This window comes from Dama dama, chromosome 28 (assembly GCF_033118175.1).
Source record: "Dama dama isolate Ldn47 chromosome 28, ASM3311817v1, whole genome shotgun sequence".
Lineage (NCBI taxonomy): Eukaryota > Metazoa > Chordata > Mammalia > Artiodactyla > Cervidae > Dama > Dama dama.
The window spans coordinates 8,794,621-8,813,778 of record NC_083708.1 but is presented as its reverse complement, the minus strand read 5'-3'; the positions used below and the strand labels follow the sequence as shown (position 1 = coordinate 8,813,778).

The window sequence follows — 19,158 nt, the reverse complement described above, 5'->3', positions numbered from 1 at the left end:
TTCCCATGTCTTCCCATCACAGGAAACGTTGCATATCTATTTTGTCGAGTGAGACTCTTTGGCATCATTCTTCAGCCCTTCTTACTTCTCATCCTGCACATCAAATCCACCAGCAGTGCCATCTGTTCTGTGTTCAAAACACATCTCGATCTGCCCAATCTTCTCCAGCTCTGCTTCTCCTCCTTAGTTAAAGACATCCTTATCTCTCATCTGGATGGCCTTGGTGGTCTCCTAACTGTCCTCCAGTTTTCTGTTCTACACCTTCTCCCAGTACCACTGGATCCTAATCCTCTCTCTTCCACACTATCAAAGTGATGGATGAATGGATGGAGAAATGACCGTGACAAATGCTTATCTGTCTCATTTGCTTCTCTTCTTTTACAAGGCTCTAAAAAGTCTGGTCTCTTCTTCCTACTCCAACTCCATAAGAAGCTTGCCCCTCACTTCACAAGTCTTCTAACCCTATGAGAACATTCCAAGCTCTTTCCTACCTCAGGGCCTCTTCACTTGCAGTTTCTTTTTCTTGAAACATCACCTGATCCCTTAGCACCTCACAAACCATGTTCCTTCTTAACTTCACTTTTCACTCTATGGAGGTTTGGAAGTCTTCTCAGGTCTCCTCATCTAAAGAAGCCTCTCTCTCTCTCACATTCCACGGTTATTCCCTAGCACAGCACATTTTCAGATTATTCATTTGTTAACAGTTCACCTTCTATCGCTTCCATGGGGATTATTCACCAAAGGGGCATGATCCACATCTGTTTTGACCACTCTTATATCCCAAGCACCTTAGCCTAGAGCCTGGCACAGTAGCAGACATTCACAAAGTTATTGATGAAAGACTGAAGGAGCTACACTATGGAAGCCAAACAAATTCAAAAGAATGTGACTTGTTTTTTCGGTTTATCTTTCTCAGGAAGACTCCAGGAGAATTTGTATAAACAGGTGGACTATATACACAAAGAAAACCATTTTGAATAGGTCAACTGGCAGCAAAGTGGATGAAGACCATTAAGAGGAATGCGGGCCTATAACTAACGGAAGGAGGCCTTCTCTAGGATGAATTCTGAGTAAGGAAATGCCCACCAGGATGGGGCTACTCAGGGGAATAGGATGTGCACAGAGATGTCTCTGCATAGCGAAGTCTTGTAGAATGATAAATACTTTCTCAAAGGGAATACTTCATTGTCTGTGTCTTTGCAGATTAAGCTGGACAAGATACTAGAAGATTCACAGTGAGGAATAAATTCCATGGACTAATAAATGCCATTGTGACTGCCATTAAAAGTTTCCATTATGGACTGAGCAATGAATTCACTGAAGTGAGAAAGCTTTGATGGCATATCCATTCAAAATATCTGTGTAAATGAAACTTGAGAATCATTCATTTTGAAAAATGACTTATTAGAGCTAATTTTGCTTGCCTGCATAAAAGACAAAATCCCCTAACCCAGCAGCAAAAACAAAACACTGAAGAAGGAAAAGGCTTTCTTTTACCACAGCTACATGAGGGAAAAAAATTTAAATAAGAAAAAGATGCTTCTGCCCAATGATCAGTTCTATAATTGTTTCTATTAGTGACAGAGTCTCTAGTTCCCAAGCATGGCCATAATATTTTGTCTAATATCTGAATATTGACTTAATTACAGCAATCAAGTTTCTGCAGCAATATTCAAGGTATAATGGTAATCAAATAATAATCACACAACCTTACATCTGAAGTGCTCCTTACAATTTTCAAAGGATTTTTCACATACATTATCCAATTTGATGTTCACCGCAGTCGTAAGGGAGGCACCTGTGATGTGCCATTTTAGCTAAAATGTTTTACCTTTCAAAACCATTACATTGAGATCTCCAGAATTCATGTCCAGAGGAAAACTGGCATATAAAAAGTTAGCACAGAATGCTGTCCCTTTTTATGCACTTATAAACTGAGAGAGATTTGGCTGAGCATGTTTTGAGATACATCGTTAAATTTATACCTGAATATTCAGAAAACCTAGAGCAGCTAAACTTTGTTTAAAACAGCAATTGTGCGATTGACTATCTAATTCTGTTTGGTTATGAGAAAAGCTAAGGCCAGATATGTCAGGAGAATAAGAGAAACCACTTGATGTGCTTACACTGGAGCAAAGTGTTTCACAGGAATTCAAGTGATGGAGGAGTCACAGGGGAACCTAGGGATTCAAAGGAGAAGAAGCGAGTGTGCCCCTCCCACAGGGTCGGACAAGGGAGATGGCCCAGCGACCTGAGCCCGGGGGCTGAGGCATCCAGCCAAGGCTGGAGGCACCACGGACCTGCAGAAAGACACAAGGTGCTGCCCAAAGCAGAGCGAGGAGGAGAAACCCCTTGGCTTCCCCCTTCTAACCAGCCTCCGGTCTCACAGTGTTTCCTCCCGGCCATGCCTCTCACCTAGCCAGAGCTTGCATCAACCCCCAAGAGACCCAGGGGGACGGGGAAAAGATGGACTCTGGAGCCACACCCAAGTTGAGAAGACTTTTGAGTGAGGAAATGTGTCCTATTTAGATATACCAGCTACCAGCCACAGAGTAAAGACCAGTGTGGCCATGAGTCCAAACAAATACTGACCTATCTTCTTACACTGATATATCTATAATTTTTTAAAAAAATAAATGGAAAGCCAAGGTTTAAACTATATCTCACAGTCCTCAGTGGCTTGAGAATACAGATGCCTCCTTTCCCTCGTTTGCTTCACAGCGCCCTGCAGTTGTCTATATACGCACCGTGCACTCCACACATTTTGTTCCTTAACTGAAAGGGAAGGGCTTAAATCCTAATGACAACGTCATCGTTCTTAGCTTTAAGGAAAACAACTAGATGATATCCAGGGCTGAAGGCATCACGAGGAATTCTACCATGGGCATATTGCAATGAATCCATAATTGTGGAAATCTAAACCTTTTCAGAATTGCTTAACAAGTCCGTTCTGGGAATGGATACAGTTTGCAAAATGGCAGCTAACATATTTCGTGAAAGAAAGAAACCAGAGAGTATTAAGAGGGGAGAGAAATTGGGTATGCTTTTACGCCAAAAAACACAACTTGATGCATTTATGAAACTTTCTACACGGAATAATTGGGGGTTAGCGGCACAGGCTCCGCTGGAGGTCGGGGCCTGTTCTGCGGACAGTGCCTCGGGGTCGGGGAGCCGCCCTCTCGCTTTGCTGCCTCCCGCTTACTTGAATGAACACTTCCACCCACTCTCTGGCTTTGTTTTCTCTCGTTTCTTGCTGTTCCTCGCCTCCACTTTTCCTCAGCAACACTGTATTCTGTGCAGCAGTGGCAGCTTTCACCCTCTTCTCTTTCTTGCCCCTACCACTTCCCACCTCGGCGAATTGCGAACACCCACTCCTCTGGAGGCGACTTTCGGAATCGCTGCGAGCCTCTTTTCCCGACACCCTCGCGAAGCTCGGGCGGCATCTGGCTGTCCTCCGCTGCCCCGGCTTCCCAGGCCAGAGGCGCCTGCGCTGGGCCCGCCCTTCTCACTCCGGGAGGCCTCAGCCTGCGCCGCGGCCTCACGTCAGCGGGCGGCCGCTCGCTTCCGTCTTCACGCGCCCTTCCGGGTCCCAGGACGCCGCCGGGCTCCCTGCTGATGCTCTAGGCAGCCTTCTGCTTCTCCTCCAGCGTCGGGGTATCATCTTCCCTGCCGGCTGGCCACAGAGAGTGTGGCAGTGAGCCACTCACTCTGCCCACACAGGACGTCACACCGGCCGGACCTTCATGGCCGCAGTCCTGTTCCCAAGCGTACACATCTACGCCTCATCCATTCCGTGTCATTATTCCATAACACCAAGGGTCTCACCAGGGTTACGTGCACTTTATGAAGTGACTCATGCTAACATTCAGGCACACGACTGTCTCTTTGAGTCAGTGTAAAACTGGTCAGGACAGAAAGATTCAGGTCCTAGATTCTCTCTGCACTTGCACGGTAACCTTGAACGAATGACTTTACTTCAAGGATTAGAACAACTTATCCATTGTACAGAGCTCTTGTGAAGATTAATTAATTCATATTTTAAGGTGATTTGATGATCAGCTAATGAAAGGTGCTATATAAATGCTAATTTTATTATTCATTCCCACATCTATATATTCAGCTGCCTCCTAAAATGGTCACCCTAAGCAATTACTGACTATTAAACTCTTTGAAAGAATGAAAATGAAAAACTGAGTTTTCATTCTGAATCCTGAATTTTCTTCCTTTTCAAGATGTGAGACTTGTGATTCCTAAGCTATTTAAATGCAGATCTTTTGGCTGAATCATACTTATATATGATGCTTATATTTAATACAGAGATTTGGAAAAATTACCATGGAACAAAGCAGCACTTGGAAATCCAGTCTAGTGTTCAAGCACACACAATCTGTACAATATCAAACCCAGAGAGGTGTTTAGGCTTTTAGACTAAAACATTTTTAGAACAAGCAAAATATTATAATGTTTCCATTCTAACCCCTCTAGCACATTTTAGAGAGTCATTCTATATAGAAAAACCTCATATGGTCATTATGATTATTTATGGTGTTATGCTGTTATATTCATAATCACTGAAATTCTTTTAGAAACTTTTGTGACTTTCAATAAATGTTATGTAGTTTGTGTTTATGTGGTCAATATTGTAATAGACCTGCTACTGTCACATATGTGCAAGTTAGACACAGTAGCTATTCTGCTAATTCAGAATGATGGAATGTTTTTGTCTTGAGGGAGCTCTAGCCACTCAGGACTGAACTTGGACTCACTGCCCCTATGCCTTTGGTTCCAAGGAATGATTTTCCTCAGAAACTGTATTTTGTTTAACACTGATTTAGAATTCAGGGATTTATCCTAGATCTCTTCTGCATGCCTATTTTGGTCTTAGAATTTCCTCAACCCAGTTGGGAAGAACCTCAAAATTATACCACACAGCAAGTTTTATAAACTTTCAGGATCTCTCTTCATCTTGACATAGTACAAGGCACAGCTTTGTGGGGAGAAGGGAGGGGTAATTTGCTTTGGGTACTTTTGAACACTAGAACCTAAGATTATCAGCAAACATCTGACAGAAAGAGCAGGCAACCAATTATAGTGTATTGTGAAATAATATGTTATGTTAAGACAATTAGAAATGCATATAAAACAATGCATGTATTGTACTGGATACTGAACATATGCAATATATCAGTAGTGTTGCTATTGTTGTTTAGTTATTAAGTCATAACCAACTTTATTGTGACACTGTGGACTACAGCCCGCTAGGCTCCTCTGTTCGTGGTATTTCCCAGGCAAGAATACTGGAGTGGGTTGCCATCTCCTTCTCCTGGGGATCTTCCTGACCCAGGGATTGAACTCGTGTCTCCTGCATTGCAGGTGTATTCTTTACCACTGAGCCACCAGGAAAGCCCATATCAATAGTGGGTTTATAGAAAAATTTCAAGGTAAAGAATATAAAAGTTACATACAAAACAGTAACAGGGTGTCTATCAAAGACTATTATACATGACTTGTCTTATTTGACTTAGATTTTACTTGATTAATTGTTATAAAATATGAGTGATATTGATACCTGTTGACTACTCTTTGCATCACTTTGTGGCTAAGAAAGAAGCTAAGGGGAGCTTACTTTATTGCAAAAGTCATGTGTTTGGACCTCAGAGTCCTGACTCTTGGCCTGCTCAATTTATATGCCTCCCAAGAGTTCACAATTTAAGACCAAAACATTTAGTGGTCATAATTCTGCAAAAGCTAAAAGCAAAATACTTATTCTGAAAGATATCAATCAATGGTAATCATACGTTTATAATCAGTGTAATGGTAGACCTCATTGAGACATTCCAATTTTGTTATTTCAAAAGCTGCCCTCACACAAAAAGTCCAGACCTTGGCTAAAGTCTGTAATGTCATCCAGAAACTACTTCAACCATCAAAAACCTCTGGTTCCCAAGAAATGTCAGGAGGATCTTCTGTTTGTTCAGGAAAGCTCTTATTGGTTCCCATTATGACAAAATTATTACACATAAGTATCTTTTTAAAATAAAGAAGGTTTCTTTAAAAAAATATGTAGTCTTGAGAAAGGGGATTCTGATGCTCTACTGGAAGAAAACAGAATTTTAATCCCAACATACCAACAAAAAAGCGCAAAAGCTAAAGCTAAGGGCACTGCACTTCTCCCCAATGCAGTGCCCCATGAATCAGTTTATCTATCTATATCTATCTATCTATCACCTATCAATCAGTCTATCTACCAGTCTCTCCATTGATCTATCAATCTATTTATTGATCTGTCTACTTATTTATCTATCAGTCTAGGAATCTATATATCAGTCAGACTGTCTATCAGTCTATCTGTCTTTCAAATATTAAGGGAAGACTTGGTCCATTGCTTACTTCTAAAGAACTCATCGATATCGTTGATCCAGTTTCACTTCTTGATAATCCTGCATTTTCATCCAACTCAGAGGCCATGAAGTTCTTCACAGCTGTGCGAGGCTCAAAGGGCAAATTCTGCATATGTTCCTGGGGTGCGAGATGTTGCTCTAAGTTCATATTGAACTGGTCCATGACAGGAGGATTCATGTTGAATTCAGGATTCACTTTGTAGTGCAGTAGCCTTTCGTGGGGCAGGGTTTCCATGCCGATATTCATTTTGCTTTCTTCTTTCATTGATGGCTGGGTATTTACAGAACTTCTGGGCATCACAATATAGTCACTCTCCATCATTCTCTCTTGAGGATGGACTATGTCCATATCCGCCCCTCTCAAATTATCATCTGTACATAAGTACACAGTTCTCCGCAACTCACTGTTCTCTTTTTTTAAACATTGGTTGCCCAGCTCATTCATACCCATGGGCATGTGTAGACCTGTGGGCTGCTGAATAATGACTTTGGAAATGACGTTTCCAGGCAAGGTTGAATAGCTAAGCGCTTCAGTGTTTGTTCCTTTTTCTTCTTCATCATCATTCAGAGAAATCCTAGAGAGGGTGCCTGTTATTGTTGCTGCTCTGCAGGGACCAATATCCTTATGAAGAACTGTGAATCAGAACATAAAAGCAAAAAAAGAAAGTTAATGCATGCTTATCATTTATTATTATATTCTGTTGTTCCTCATTTTACTAAACATTTTCCTTAATAAAATAAAACTTATCAAAAATTACATTTCTATTTTTTGTACCTGGTCCAGATTACTGAATCTTTCTATATTGATTCTGATATGCTCTGATTCTGATATGATCGATATCAGGTGGCTAAAGCATATCTGAAAACTGATAAAACATATTTTCAAAAATCTCAGTGCCCTACCTTAAGTAGCTCTGCCTTAATTTCACAGGAAAGGAAGGTTCCCTGAGAAATTTTATCCGTCAGTGAACTGCAAAGGGCTTTATAAAATTATGGATATGTTCACAAGAGTTTGACTTTTTCTTAAAGGGTTCCCCTCTAAAGTACTCTACAAGTTCTACTCATTAAAATACTTCTTCAAAGAGGTAATCAGTGAGAATTTCATCTCACTGTGTCAGAAATACCTTCAAACTTTATGCATGTTGAAAACTAAGGAGTATTTATGAAGTCCATATAGTCAAGTAGATACAGGGTTCAAATGTATTTATCATTTTCAGTCCCATGTAGGAAAAGCAAGGCCTTTTCTTTTTACAAGATCAATCCATCCATATGCTCCAATGCCCATGAGGGGGTATTAAAAGTGCCAACTGACTTTAAGCAGAAAAAAACTGTATAAGCCTCTAAAACTTCCATTTTAAGCCTGTGAAATAATGACTTAGAAAAGTTAAAAATGCATGATACCGTGTAGTAAGAAAGAGAACAAAATGAAAACATAAAACCACATCAAAGAAAAAACCATCACCAGAATAGTTCAGAATTATTTATTAAAATATATTTTAGTTGTTTCTCTTTCCTGCCTCCCTATAAAGAAGGAAGCCATATTTTATGTGTAATGGAGGCAGAATGACTTGACGTCTGCTTAGTTGTGAACAGCTGTCAGTTTCAAGGTCTAAGAGAATGAAATTCTGAAGAAATATTCTTGGTGATGGTCGTGTTGAAAACAGACAGACCAGCACTGCGTGCATACTGGTTCAGCATGGGCTCCCAGTGCTGCCTTATCAATAGGCGGAGCCATTTTCACTGACTGTTTCATTAGGCATAGATAACTAAAGTATTTGGTTTATTATCTCCTCCTGAAAAGTCTCAGATATACTCAGGGTTACCCATCATTATCAAATTTTCAAATAGCATCCTAATTATTATGCATTAAAGCAAGGGTTGAAAATAGAAAATTCTGAATGTCTTTCCCTATTACAAAGAAGAGAAGCTTTCAAATTATTTCAAGACAGGTATCATTCATGTAATATCGCTTATCTTAGAGTTATTGTATTTAATTTTGCACTAGGTTTCTCTTTCTTTTTATATATTAAAGATGTTATTCAATTATAGTCCAATAAAAGTTTCTTTAAAAGGGCAGAAAAAAAGCAAAAAACAAAACAAACAAAGATGTTAAATCTACATCACATATCTTTATTATCTACAATTTGGTGTAACTTTTTATATTTATCTATTCTATTTAAGAATAGAATAATTCCATTTAAAAAATTATTTCCAAACGTCTTAATGTAATGTATAGGTCATGAATTGAGATTGTCAGGAGCAATTTACATAAAAATATTCAGAGATAAAGTATGCTAAATTAATGGATTTAGTAATATTCCAAAAAGAAGCCCTTAAAATAATTCCAAATTCTTGCAAGAATATTTAAAATTTTTAGCTGTAATCAAATATTAATCCAAAATTTATAGCAATATAATTTAAAGGCTAGCTATGGGGACCTATTATATTTTATTAAGTACAGATAGATAATTTTTTTACTTTTGTGAGTATACCATAAACTACAAAGTAAATCTTGGTACTGAATACTGATTTCATAATCTGCATTAGGGTCCCTGGTGGTTCAGACAGTAAAGAATCTGCCTGCAGTCAAGGATACCCAGGTTCAATCCCTGGGTCAGGAAGCTCTCCTGGAAAAGGAAACGGCACTCTACTCCAGAAGTCTCACCTAGGAAATCCCAGGGACAGAGGAGCCAGGTGGGCTACCCTCCATGGGGTCACAAAGAGTTTGACACAACTGAGCGACTAACACTTTCAATTTCAATATGGATCTGTATAACATACATTTAGTTTGTATAAATATAGTATAATTTGTAGTTAGAGTAGCATATTTTTATCAGTGATACAGCCATCTTTACTAAAAATTTGTATATCAAATATTTGGGGAAATACAATTCTTCCTATGAAGCAGTGTTGACTCTATATGAGAAATGTAGCTATTTCTTTGACATGCTCAAAATGTAGATATCCAAATTTTGAATACACAACATAAACAAATTGACACCACCTACACATACAGACACGACGTTGAAGTGATGAGACTTTTGAGAGAAATAAATCAAGTATGAAAGGCAAAATGCAAACAAAACCAAAACACAGCAAAAAGCACTTGAATATTTTGCATAATCAGATATATGCACCACTCTTTGGGAAAGCAAATTTCAAAAAAACTTGGAGAACGATTACTCAGAGACCAGAAATTGAGGCTTTGACACTGAATATACAATGTGGAAGGAAATCTTCAGAAAAACACAAGAGCAAGTTCTTGATAAGCTCAGCTAAAAAAGGGCACAGACCGAAAGTGAAAACATTAAAAGATTTCTTTTTCTAATAAAATAATGGTACTGGCCTAATATTAAGAATACTAAATCTCTGGATGCAATGAATCTGGGGAAATGCATGTTTTAACAAAAGAGAACAACATGAGTATCATTCCTTTATTTGTAAAGTTTGGAAGAAGACTTATTTAGATGGCATTCTTATCAAAGTTTCAATGGCCAAACAATTTCAAATGGATAGAATGGTAACTTATAACTAGTAAGATAATAGCAAATAGAGATAAATGCAAAGGCTAGTTTTTCTTTAAGGGAAAAAGAAAAAAAGTAGAAGCCTTACATAATCATAGACTGGGAAGTCCCTGATAGCTACTACAAAAAGTCTTGGGGATTTTAAATGATAAGCAGTTGACATTAGTATTTTACCAGCTGCTATGAAAATCAGATGTGAATGTACACAACATTAGTATAAGGAAAAGAGCCAACTGTAATAAATGCTGGCTAAAATGGGCACCATACTTAAAATTTGGGTACCATAGTTTTAAATGACTGACACCAGGGGGCACTATATCTGCCTGGGAGGATGCTGATAGCAAATATCTGGATAAAGGTTAGGTGGATATTCACTCTTTTTCTCAAAGGTGCCATTAGAACCAATGAATAAAAAATAAAAGAAAGTATATTTTTTCCCAGTATAAAGAAACATTATCATCTGCTTTTGGCTTTTGGTGGTGTCCACAGGCTGTATATTGTCACCCTGCTTATTTAACTTCTATGCAGAGTATATCATGAGAAATGATGGGCTGGATGAAGCACAAGCTGGAATCAAGATTGCTGGGAAAAATATCAATAACCTCAGATATGCAGATGATGCCACCCTTATGGCAGAAAGTAAAGAAGAATTAAAGAGCCTCTTGATGAAAGTAAAAGAGAAGAGTGAAAAAGTTGGCTTAAAGCTCAACATTCAGAAAACTAAGATCATGGCATCTGGTCCCATCACTTCATGGCAGATAGATGGGGAAACAGTGGAAACAGTGGCTGACTTTATTTACTTGGGCTCCAAAATCACTGCAGATGGTGACTGCAGCCATGAAATTAAAAGACACTTGTTCCTTGGAAGGAAAGTTATGACCAACCTAGACAACATGTTAAAAAGCAGAGACATTACTTTGCAAACAAAGGTCTGTCTAATCAGTCAAAGCTACAGTTTTTCCAGTGGTCATGTATGGATGTGCGAGTTGGACTATAAAGAAAGCTGAGTGGCGAAGAATTGATGCTTTTGAACTGTGGTGTTGGCGAAGACTCTTGAGAGTCCCTTGGACAGCAAGGAGATCCAACCAGTCCATCCTAAAGGAAACGAGTCCTGAATGTTCATTGGAAGAACTGATGTTGAAGCTGAAACTCCAATACTTTGGCCACCTGATGCGAAGAACTGACTCACTGGAAAGGACCCTGATGCTGGGAAAGATTGAGGGCAGGAGGAGAAGGGGGCGACAGAAGATGAGATGGTTGGATGGTATCACTGACTCAATGGACATGAGTTTGAGTAAGCTCTGGAGTTGGTGATGGATAGGGAGACCTGGCATGCTGCGGTCCATGGGGTCACAAAGAGTCGGACACGACTGAGCAACTGAACTGAACTGACAGGCTGGAGGGCAGCTACTGGGGACACGGTCACCAGGATCCAGGTCTCGAAGCAGGGCATGTGCATGCTCTTTCGTGGTCCCCTCTGCAAATACAGCAATAAAGCTATAATACACACACACACACACACACACACACACACACACACAATGGTATTTCATCCTTCCAACATGGATGATGAACCTGAGGCATAGAGAGACATCAACCTGACTGGCCTTGCACCCGACAACCAGTGAGAGGTGGATGGAAGGCTTATCTCCAAGTCAGTGCTTCCCTGTGATCTGTGCTCCCGTCAACCATTCTCACCTCCCCCACTCCCCATTCGTATTCTCTCTCTCATTCCCTCCTCCTCTCCCACAGTTGCTGTTACAATGCTTCCGGCTGACTCAATTTGCTCACCTATAGGAATATATGATGTGGAAACTACAGCACTTTCTTTTAAACAAACAAAAGAAAACCAAAAATTTTTCAACATCTAATGATTGCATTTTCAAAATTCAAATATTCTTACCTGATCGACAAGCAATGTCTACATCCTTTTCAAAGTCTGTCTGTAACAAAAAATAATAAGACATAGAATCATCATTTAATGAAGACCTCAAGTTTATACTGACCAGATTATCTGAAGTTAACAAATATCTAACTAGGCAGTACCAGGATATTGTTAATACTTTGTGCAAAGGAAGTTTCTCAAGGAATAATCAAATTGCTTTCAAGAGTAATTTCTAGCAACCATATGTTGGATAAAATCAGTTGGAAATATGTTGTACAGTTTTAATAAGGCAATATTGTACCTATGGTCCTCTAACACCAGATATGAAAGGACAGAATTTTAAGGCAATTCCTTAATTAAATTAATTAAGGAATTTCAATTCCACAATGAAAATACTAGAATGTGAAATATTGTGAAGATACTCGAATAAATGTCCTTGTTATTTACAGTTTGGAAAATTCACTTTGAATATATTGTTAATAATGTAGTATCTTATAATATAGCTTTGTCAAACACTTAACAATCAAACTAGGGTTTTCTGATGATCCCTTTTAATGCAAATCTGACAAAAGACTTAGGGTTTAGGAATTAAAGTTGAAGATTAAACAACACTAATCTGGCCCAGAACCTGCTAGAATTGAGTTCCATCCTCATATTTTCTCCAAACTTTTATTGTAAACAAATAGTTGTTGCTATTCAGTTGCTAAGTTGTGTCCAACTCTTTGCAACCCCATAAATTTCAGCATGCCAGGCTTCCCTGCTTCACTATCTCCCGGAGTTTGCTCAAACTCATGTCCATTGATTCAGTGATGCCACCCAACCATCTCATCCTCTGTCACCCTCTTTTCCTTCTGCCCTTAATCATTCCCAGCATCAGGGTCTTTTCCAATGAGTCAACACTTCACATCAGGTGGCCAAAATATTGGACCTTCATCTTCAGCATTGGTCCTTCCAATGAATAATCAGGGTTGATTTCCTTTAGGATTGACTTGGTTTGATCTCCTTGAAGTCTAAGAGAATCTCAAGAGTCTTCTCCAGCACCACAATTCTAAAGCATCCATTTTTTGGCACTCAGCCTTCTTTGTGGTCCAACTCTCACACCCATACATGACTACTGGAAAAACCATAGATTTGACTAGAAGACCTTTGTCAACAAAGTAATGTCTCTGCTTTTTAATAAACTGTCGAGGTATGTCATAGCTTTTCTTCCAAGGAGCAAGCATCTTTTAATTGCATGGCTGCAGTCATTGTCCACAGTGATTTTGGAGCCCAAGAAAATAAAATCTGTCACTATGATTAATTTATTTTTAATGGTGAAATTATATTAGCCTGTTTTAATCAATATTTAGATTCAAGATATCAGTATTCATCTCTTTATTTTTAAAAAGAAATTAATTACTCTTTCTCCTGTTTTAGTTACTAGTGTATCATTTAGGCTATTTTTGTGTTGCTTAATACAAACACATTGACAATAAATCAGGTATATTATGAAGAAAACTCTATTAAGCCTTGCTGTTAATGACATAGCTTAAAGCTCACTTCATTTCTAAAATATATGGAAGTGGTTATGTGTAAAGTATCCCTTATCTGAATAGCAGTCAGCACTCATGTGCAGTGGTTGGCCACTCTGTTGGGAGCATGTTTGCCCTTCTTGCTTCAGGGCAGTGGTCCTTGTCATGGGTCTCCCCCCAGGCCCGGTCCCACCCCAGGGATCCTGGTTTCCTTGGTCTGGAGTGCAGCTCCTCTGAGGAGTCTGAAGGGCAGGCTAGGTGGGGACCACGGCAGGTCTGGGTTTCAGTCCAGAACTGCAGGTGCAGCATGTTTTGATCTATAAGCAAACATGATCCTACAGATACACTGCTAACCCTAATTCTGTGTGAGGATGAACATACCCCCCTCCCCCCACCCCGTATTGCCCAGAAACCCCACACTCAACACACCAGTCTGCCAGTAACACATCCAGGACTCCCAACCAGTCCGGACGCAACCATCATCTGGTATCAAAGCTCCAAGTCTGTGATTGAACTAGAGTCAAACTCAGAAGAGAACTCTGACACTATTTCACTAGTAAGAATATTTGTTTATTCCCTTGAGAAACCGTGACTGAATGAACGCTCAGGGGAAGCTACAGCTCACCATGATCTGCGCGTGCCCGTTGGGAAACGAACTGGAAGAATCAGCATTGATCGGGTCCTGACAGTTTCTCAGTCGACATCGAAATGCGTCCTGAACCTGTGAAAAAAGGACAGACGTTCATTTTCATCTCTCGGTAATTACCGAATACTGTCTATATTGGCAATTGACTGAGAAAACCGTTATTGCTGTTTTCATGATCTAACACACGTTTTGTTTGCTATGACCAGAGAATTCATCACTTGCCGTCAGCATAGAAGGAGGTGCGTGGGACTCCTGAGCTATGCCTATGGCTGTGTCTGGCTCAATACTAATCATTCTTGCCAGAGGGCAGGCTTATTTCCTTTGCTACAAACAATGTGCCTGTCTTTCAAGGGGGGATTCACTATTTGATATGGCATAATCTTCATAATGGCTTTAAACATTGTGAAAAATGAAATTACTCAATGATTTGTTGACCAAAATTTGATTTGGGATTTTCCTTTTCTTGCCTTACGTTAAGACATACTGGGGAGACCCTTTCTTGTCTCCCTTCAAGTACTATATGCCCTGATGTTCCAAACAAGCAAACGCATAAACAGTGACACAAAAAGATAACAAAAATGACTGTTTCTGGTTGAGCCTCATTAAAAAAGAGAAGAAGAAAAGAAAAGCACTTTAGCAAAGCCCGATTTCTCTAACACCCATTTACTACTGGATTCTGAGCAAAGAGCAAACACGTCGAAAGGAAATGAAGATCGTTTAAGCCATCATTAAACACCATGAGGGTAAACCCGAATAGATGAAAAACAAACACACATCAACCGCCAGCTACTCTGATCCCCTGACGGCCCCTGGCCAGCCAGTCCTCCAGCTCCTGTGACTCACCAGGTCCCTAATGATGGGTGGGTGTGAGCACAGGCTGAGTCAAGGGCAAGGTCATTTTATGAACATCTGGCTTTTCCAACCTCATACCGTTAATATTTCCTCCCGGTTTATTATGATCTGTCTTTCGGGGTTACAAAACAAAGCACAGATGATGTGGCATTCTACTTTCCCAAAGCACATGGTAGAAACCACCCAGGGAAACATAATGATGTCCAGCTGTGAGAAGCACTGGTATAAAATATCCTATCGCAGTTTTGTTTGTGAGATGTGCAGAGCTTATCTATTGGCCATGAAAAACTCCAAGCCTATTAAGTTGTTTTCAGCTTCTCTCATCCGTTTCATAAATTGTTAGCAGCCTCCTTCCCAAAGAGTAAGACTTGGAAAGTGATATGAAGCTTAGTCACCACTCAGCCCTGGCTGAGCTGCATCATGAGACCTCCACCCACATGGATTTCGCCCCTCAGGTTCTGATCCTGGTGATGCAACCACCGTGTGTGTGCGCTCACTCAGTCATGTCCAGTTCTCTGTGATCCCCATGGACTGTGGCCCACTAGGCTCCTCTATCCGTGGAATTCTCCAGGCAAGAATACTGGAGTGGGTTGCCATTTCCTCCTCCAGGGGATCTTCCTGGCCCAGGGATCGAGCCCCTGTCTCTTTGTGTCTCCTGCATCGCCAGGCGGATTGTTTACCACTGCACAACCTGGGAAGATGCGTACTTAATACATTGCTCTGTGTTATTATATTATAAGGTTTCCTTAATAGCTCAGTCAATAAAGAGTCTGCCTGCAATGCAGGAAATCCGGGTTTTATTCCTGGGTCAGGAAGATCTCCTGGAGGAAAGCAAGGCAACCCACTCCAGTATTCTGACTTGGAGAATCCCATCGACAGAGGAGCCTGGCAGTATATAGTCCATAGGGTTGCAAGAGTTGGACACGACTGAGTGATTATATTCTAAGGTGTGTGCCAATCAAATCATTTTGAAAAGTTAATTGAGTCACTGGCAGTACCAGCTATGATTTCATAGGTATGTTTCAAACTTTCATCTCCTGCATTGGCAGGTAGATTCTTTACCACTGCCCTATCTGGGAAGCCAATGCTCTGAATTAAGAAAGGTGGGGATGGGCTCCATATCCTCTGACCTCTCTTCCATTCTCTGATTCTAACTTTTCTTTTTTCAACCATTTCAACCATTTTTAATTGAAGTACAGTTCATTTACAATGCTGAGTTAGTTTCAGCTGTATTTTGGGGTGATTTAGTTATACACACATATGTGTATATGTGTGTTAGTTGCTCAGTTATGTCCGACTGTGTGACCCCATGGATAGTAGACTGCCAGGCTTCTCTACCCAAGGAATTCTTCAGGCAAGAAAACTGGAGTGGGTTGACATTTCCTTCTCCAGGGGATCTTCCCAATCCAGGGATTGAACCTGGGTCTCCTGTATTGCAGGCAGATTCTTTACTGTCTGAACCACCATGGAAGCCCATATTTATATATACTTTTTCAGGTTCTTTTCCATTATAGATTATTACAAGATATTGAGTATGGTTCTCTGTGCTATATGGTAGGTCCTTGTTGTTCATCTATTAGTATTTTATACATAGTGAAAAGTGAAAGTGGAGTCACTCAGTCTTGTCTGACTCTTTGTGACCCCATGGACTGTAGCCTACCAGGCTCCTCTATCCATGGGATTTTCTAGACAAGAGTACTGGAGTGGGTTGCCATTTCCTTCTCCAATGCATGCAGGCATGCTGAGTTGCTTCAGTTGTATCCAACTCTGTGCGACCCCATGGACAGCAGCCCACCAGGCTCCTCTGTCCAAGGGATTCTCTAGGCAAGAATACTGGAGTGGGTTGCCATTGCCTTCTAGTGTGTATATTCTAATAGACTTCCTAGGTGGCGCTAGTCATAAAGAACCGACCTGCCAATGCAGGAGACCTAAGAGACACTGGTTTGATCCCTGTGTTGGGAAGATTCCCTGGAGGAGGGAATGTCAACCTACTCCAATATTCTTGCCTGGAGAATCCTATGGATAGAGGAGCCTGGCGGGCTACAGTCCATAGGGTCGCACAGAGTCAGACACAACTGCAGCGGTTTAGCACGCACATATATTCTAATATTTCTAAATCTGGAATTTTCTGGAAAAAAGAACAAGGAGTTGCCTCACACAACCAGGTGAGGCAATTTCTTAGTTCCTTTTTCAGACACATTAAAAGAAGTTTAGGCTCAGTGAAATTTAGCCTGAAGGTGTTTTCCCCCAAAGAACTGGATAAACGTTGGGAAATAAATCATCCAGCTTCTCCTTTGAAGGAGACATGACGTGGACAAACTAGACTCTTTAGAAGTGAATACTTCTTAGATTAAGAAGTCATAGCTATAGGTCACAAAGAGACACAATTAATAACCAAAAGATCATTACACACTAGGGTAATGAGTCTACTGTTAGATGATCTGTGTTTCTGTTTCACAAAAGTTTGCATTTAGGGGAAAGCACTAAGAAAGTACATATGTTTTTAGAAGAAAAATTCTAAGTACTAATGTCAGAAAAATAGGTACTTGCTAATTTTCTGTTTGTGCCCCAAGGCAACTGTTAAAGAAGAACAATTTATAAAGGAGGATAAACAGTATGTTACAAATGTTGCCTTCCAGGGACTGGTCACACAAATGCTTTTCACGTCTGCTGCTAAACACCAGTATATATAGAATATGAAAGCAGCCCCGAGTAAAACAACGTTACTTTAACTCTTCTTCACCAGCCACTCTCAGGTCTGTGAAGGGCAACTGTCAAGAGATACTTTTGTCTGACAATGAAATATGGAAAAGCAACTCCTCTAAGTTTCTCTTCAAAATCCACTCTCTGATTGCTTGAAGGAAATATAAAAGAAATCTCTTTTTCATAACACACATACAAAAAATCGATACCTTAAACTACCAAACTCTCAAATATGACAATGGATTAAGGGCACATCTATCCTGGAGAATGATGTCAGCTATGTGAGTCAGTCAACGCTAGTCACAAGAAATATAGAACAGAAAAGCATAAAAATTCTGCAGTAAATTCAAGGTCATTTTAATGGTCATATATCAATAAATGCCATGATTTAACTGTTGAATTCTCTGACACTTTTAGTGCCTCTGTTCCTTTTAATTCAGAAAGATCTGTAGCAGAAATTCCTCTGTTTGATTTAAAAAAAAAAAAAATCTTAAGATTGCATTCAGGCAATCTAGATGAGCTAGCCTTAAATATTTATTGAATACTGACAGGGAAGAATAATTAGACTAGATCTCACACCACGTACTTTTATCACAGAAAAGGATGTTTCAAGCAAGATAGTACCTGGAAGATGTATCTGTAGTCATTTGGAAACATTTTGATAATTAAATGAATGTTCTATCAAGTAAGCAAAGAGACTTTTATCTTTGGTGAGTTAATTTAAATTGTATTTGTGAAGAACAACTAAAAGTTTTGAAAAAACAAGTCTCTGAGGACTTTAATTCCAAACAAGGAGAAAGCATAAAAACAAACAAAAGACAGAATTCAGATATGACTGCTGCATGCTGAAATTAATGTTTTGTGTGTCAAAAGTCATATTTACAAGACTGGACAACAATAGCCCTGATGTTTTTCCTGCCTTGTGATTAAGATGGAAGAAAAATAATTGTTAGAAGATTCAGACATTCACTATTTAAGCTGAGTCTTCCCTGGTGGCTCAGATGGTAGAGAATCCGCCTGCCAATGCAGGAGACCCAGGTTCGATCCCTGGATTGGGAAGAAGGGAATGGCAACCCACTCCAGTATTCTGATACAGAGAACCCCATGGACAGAGTGGGCTACAGGCCATGGGGTTGCAGAGTCTGACCCAACTGAGTGACTTTAACTTCACTTCACTCCTTAAGTTGACTGTGAACAAGTCACTTACTTTAGGTACCAATTTAAAGGTTCTTTTTAGATACTAAAATCATCATACCTCTGAGTTCTTCCAATATCAATCAATTTTTAAACTTATGTAGGGCCAGTAAATATAATTCTTAAACAAAACTGTCTAGAATAATTATTGAACACAAATTGTGGCACAGTTAATATCTAGATTTCAAAATGTCCTATTTTTATAATACTCTGCCACAGATCTTTCACCTTAATTGACAGCCAGACAGAGGGTTAAAAAGCATCAGTGTGTAGCAAAGAAGAGATATGTGAATAGCCTTGGAATATTTAGGAGACTTTACGGAAAGCTGGCATCATGTTGTGAACTAAAAAAAGAAGTGTCAAGAAACGTCTTCAAAAATATAGTGAGGGGACCACAGCAAGCCATCAGGTTGTCTTCTGAGAGGATCCCGCCAGGCACAAC

General features: G+C 39.8%; 1 protein-coding gene across 1 annotated transcript in view; it reads right to left on the bottom strand.

Annotated features, from left to right (window-relative positions):
• ADGRB3 (adhesion G protein-coupled receptor B3) overlaps positions 1–19,158 on the bottom strand; it is an 840,391-nt gene that overhangs the window by 20,914 nt on the left and 800,319 nt on the right. Inside the window, exons 27-29 of the mRNA XM_061131956.1 lie at positions 13,947–14,042; positions 11,829–11,868; positions 6,391–7,034 (exon numbers count right to left, since the gene is read on the bottom strand). Of these exons, the coding sequence (XP_060987939.1) occupies positions 6,391–7,034; positions 11,829–11,868; positions 13,947–14,042 (780 nt within the window). The remainder of the gene's footprint in view (positions 1–6,390; positions 7,035–11,828; positions 11,869–13,946; positions 14,043–19,158) is intronic.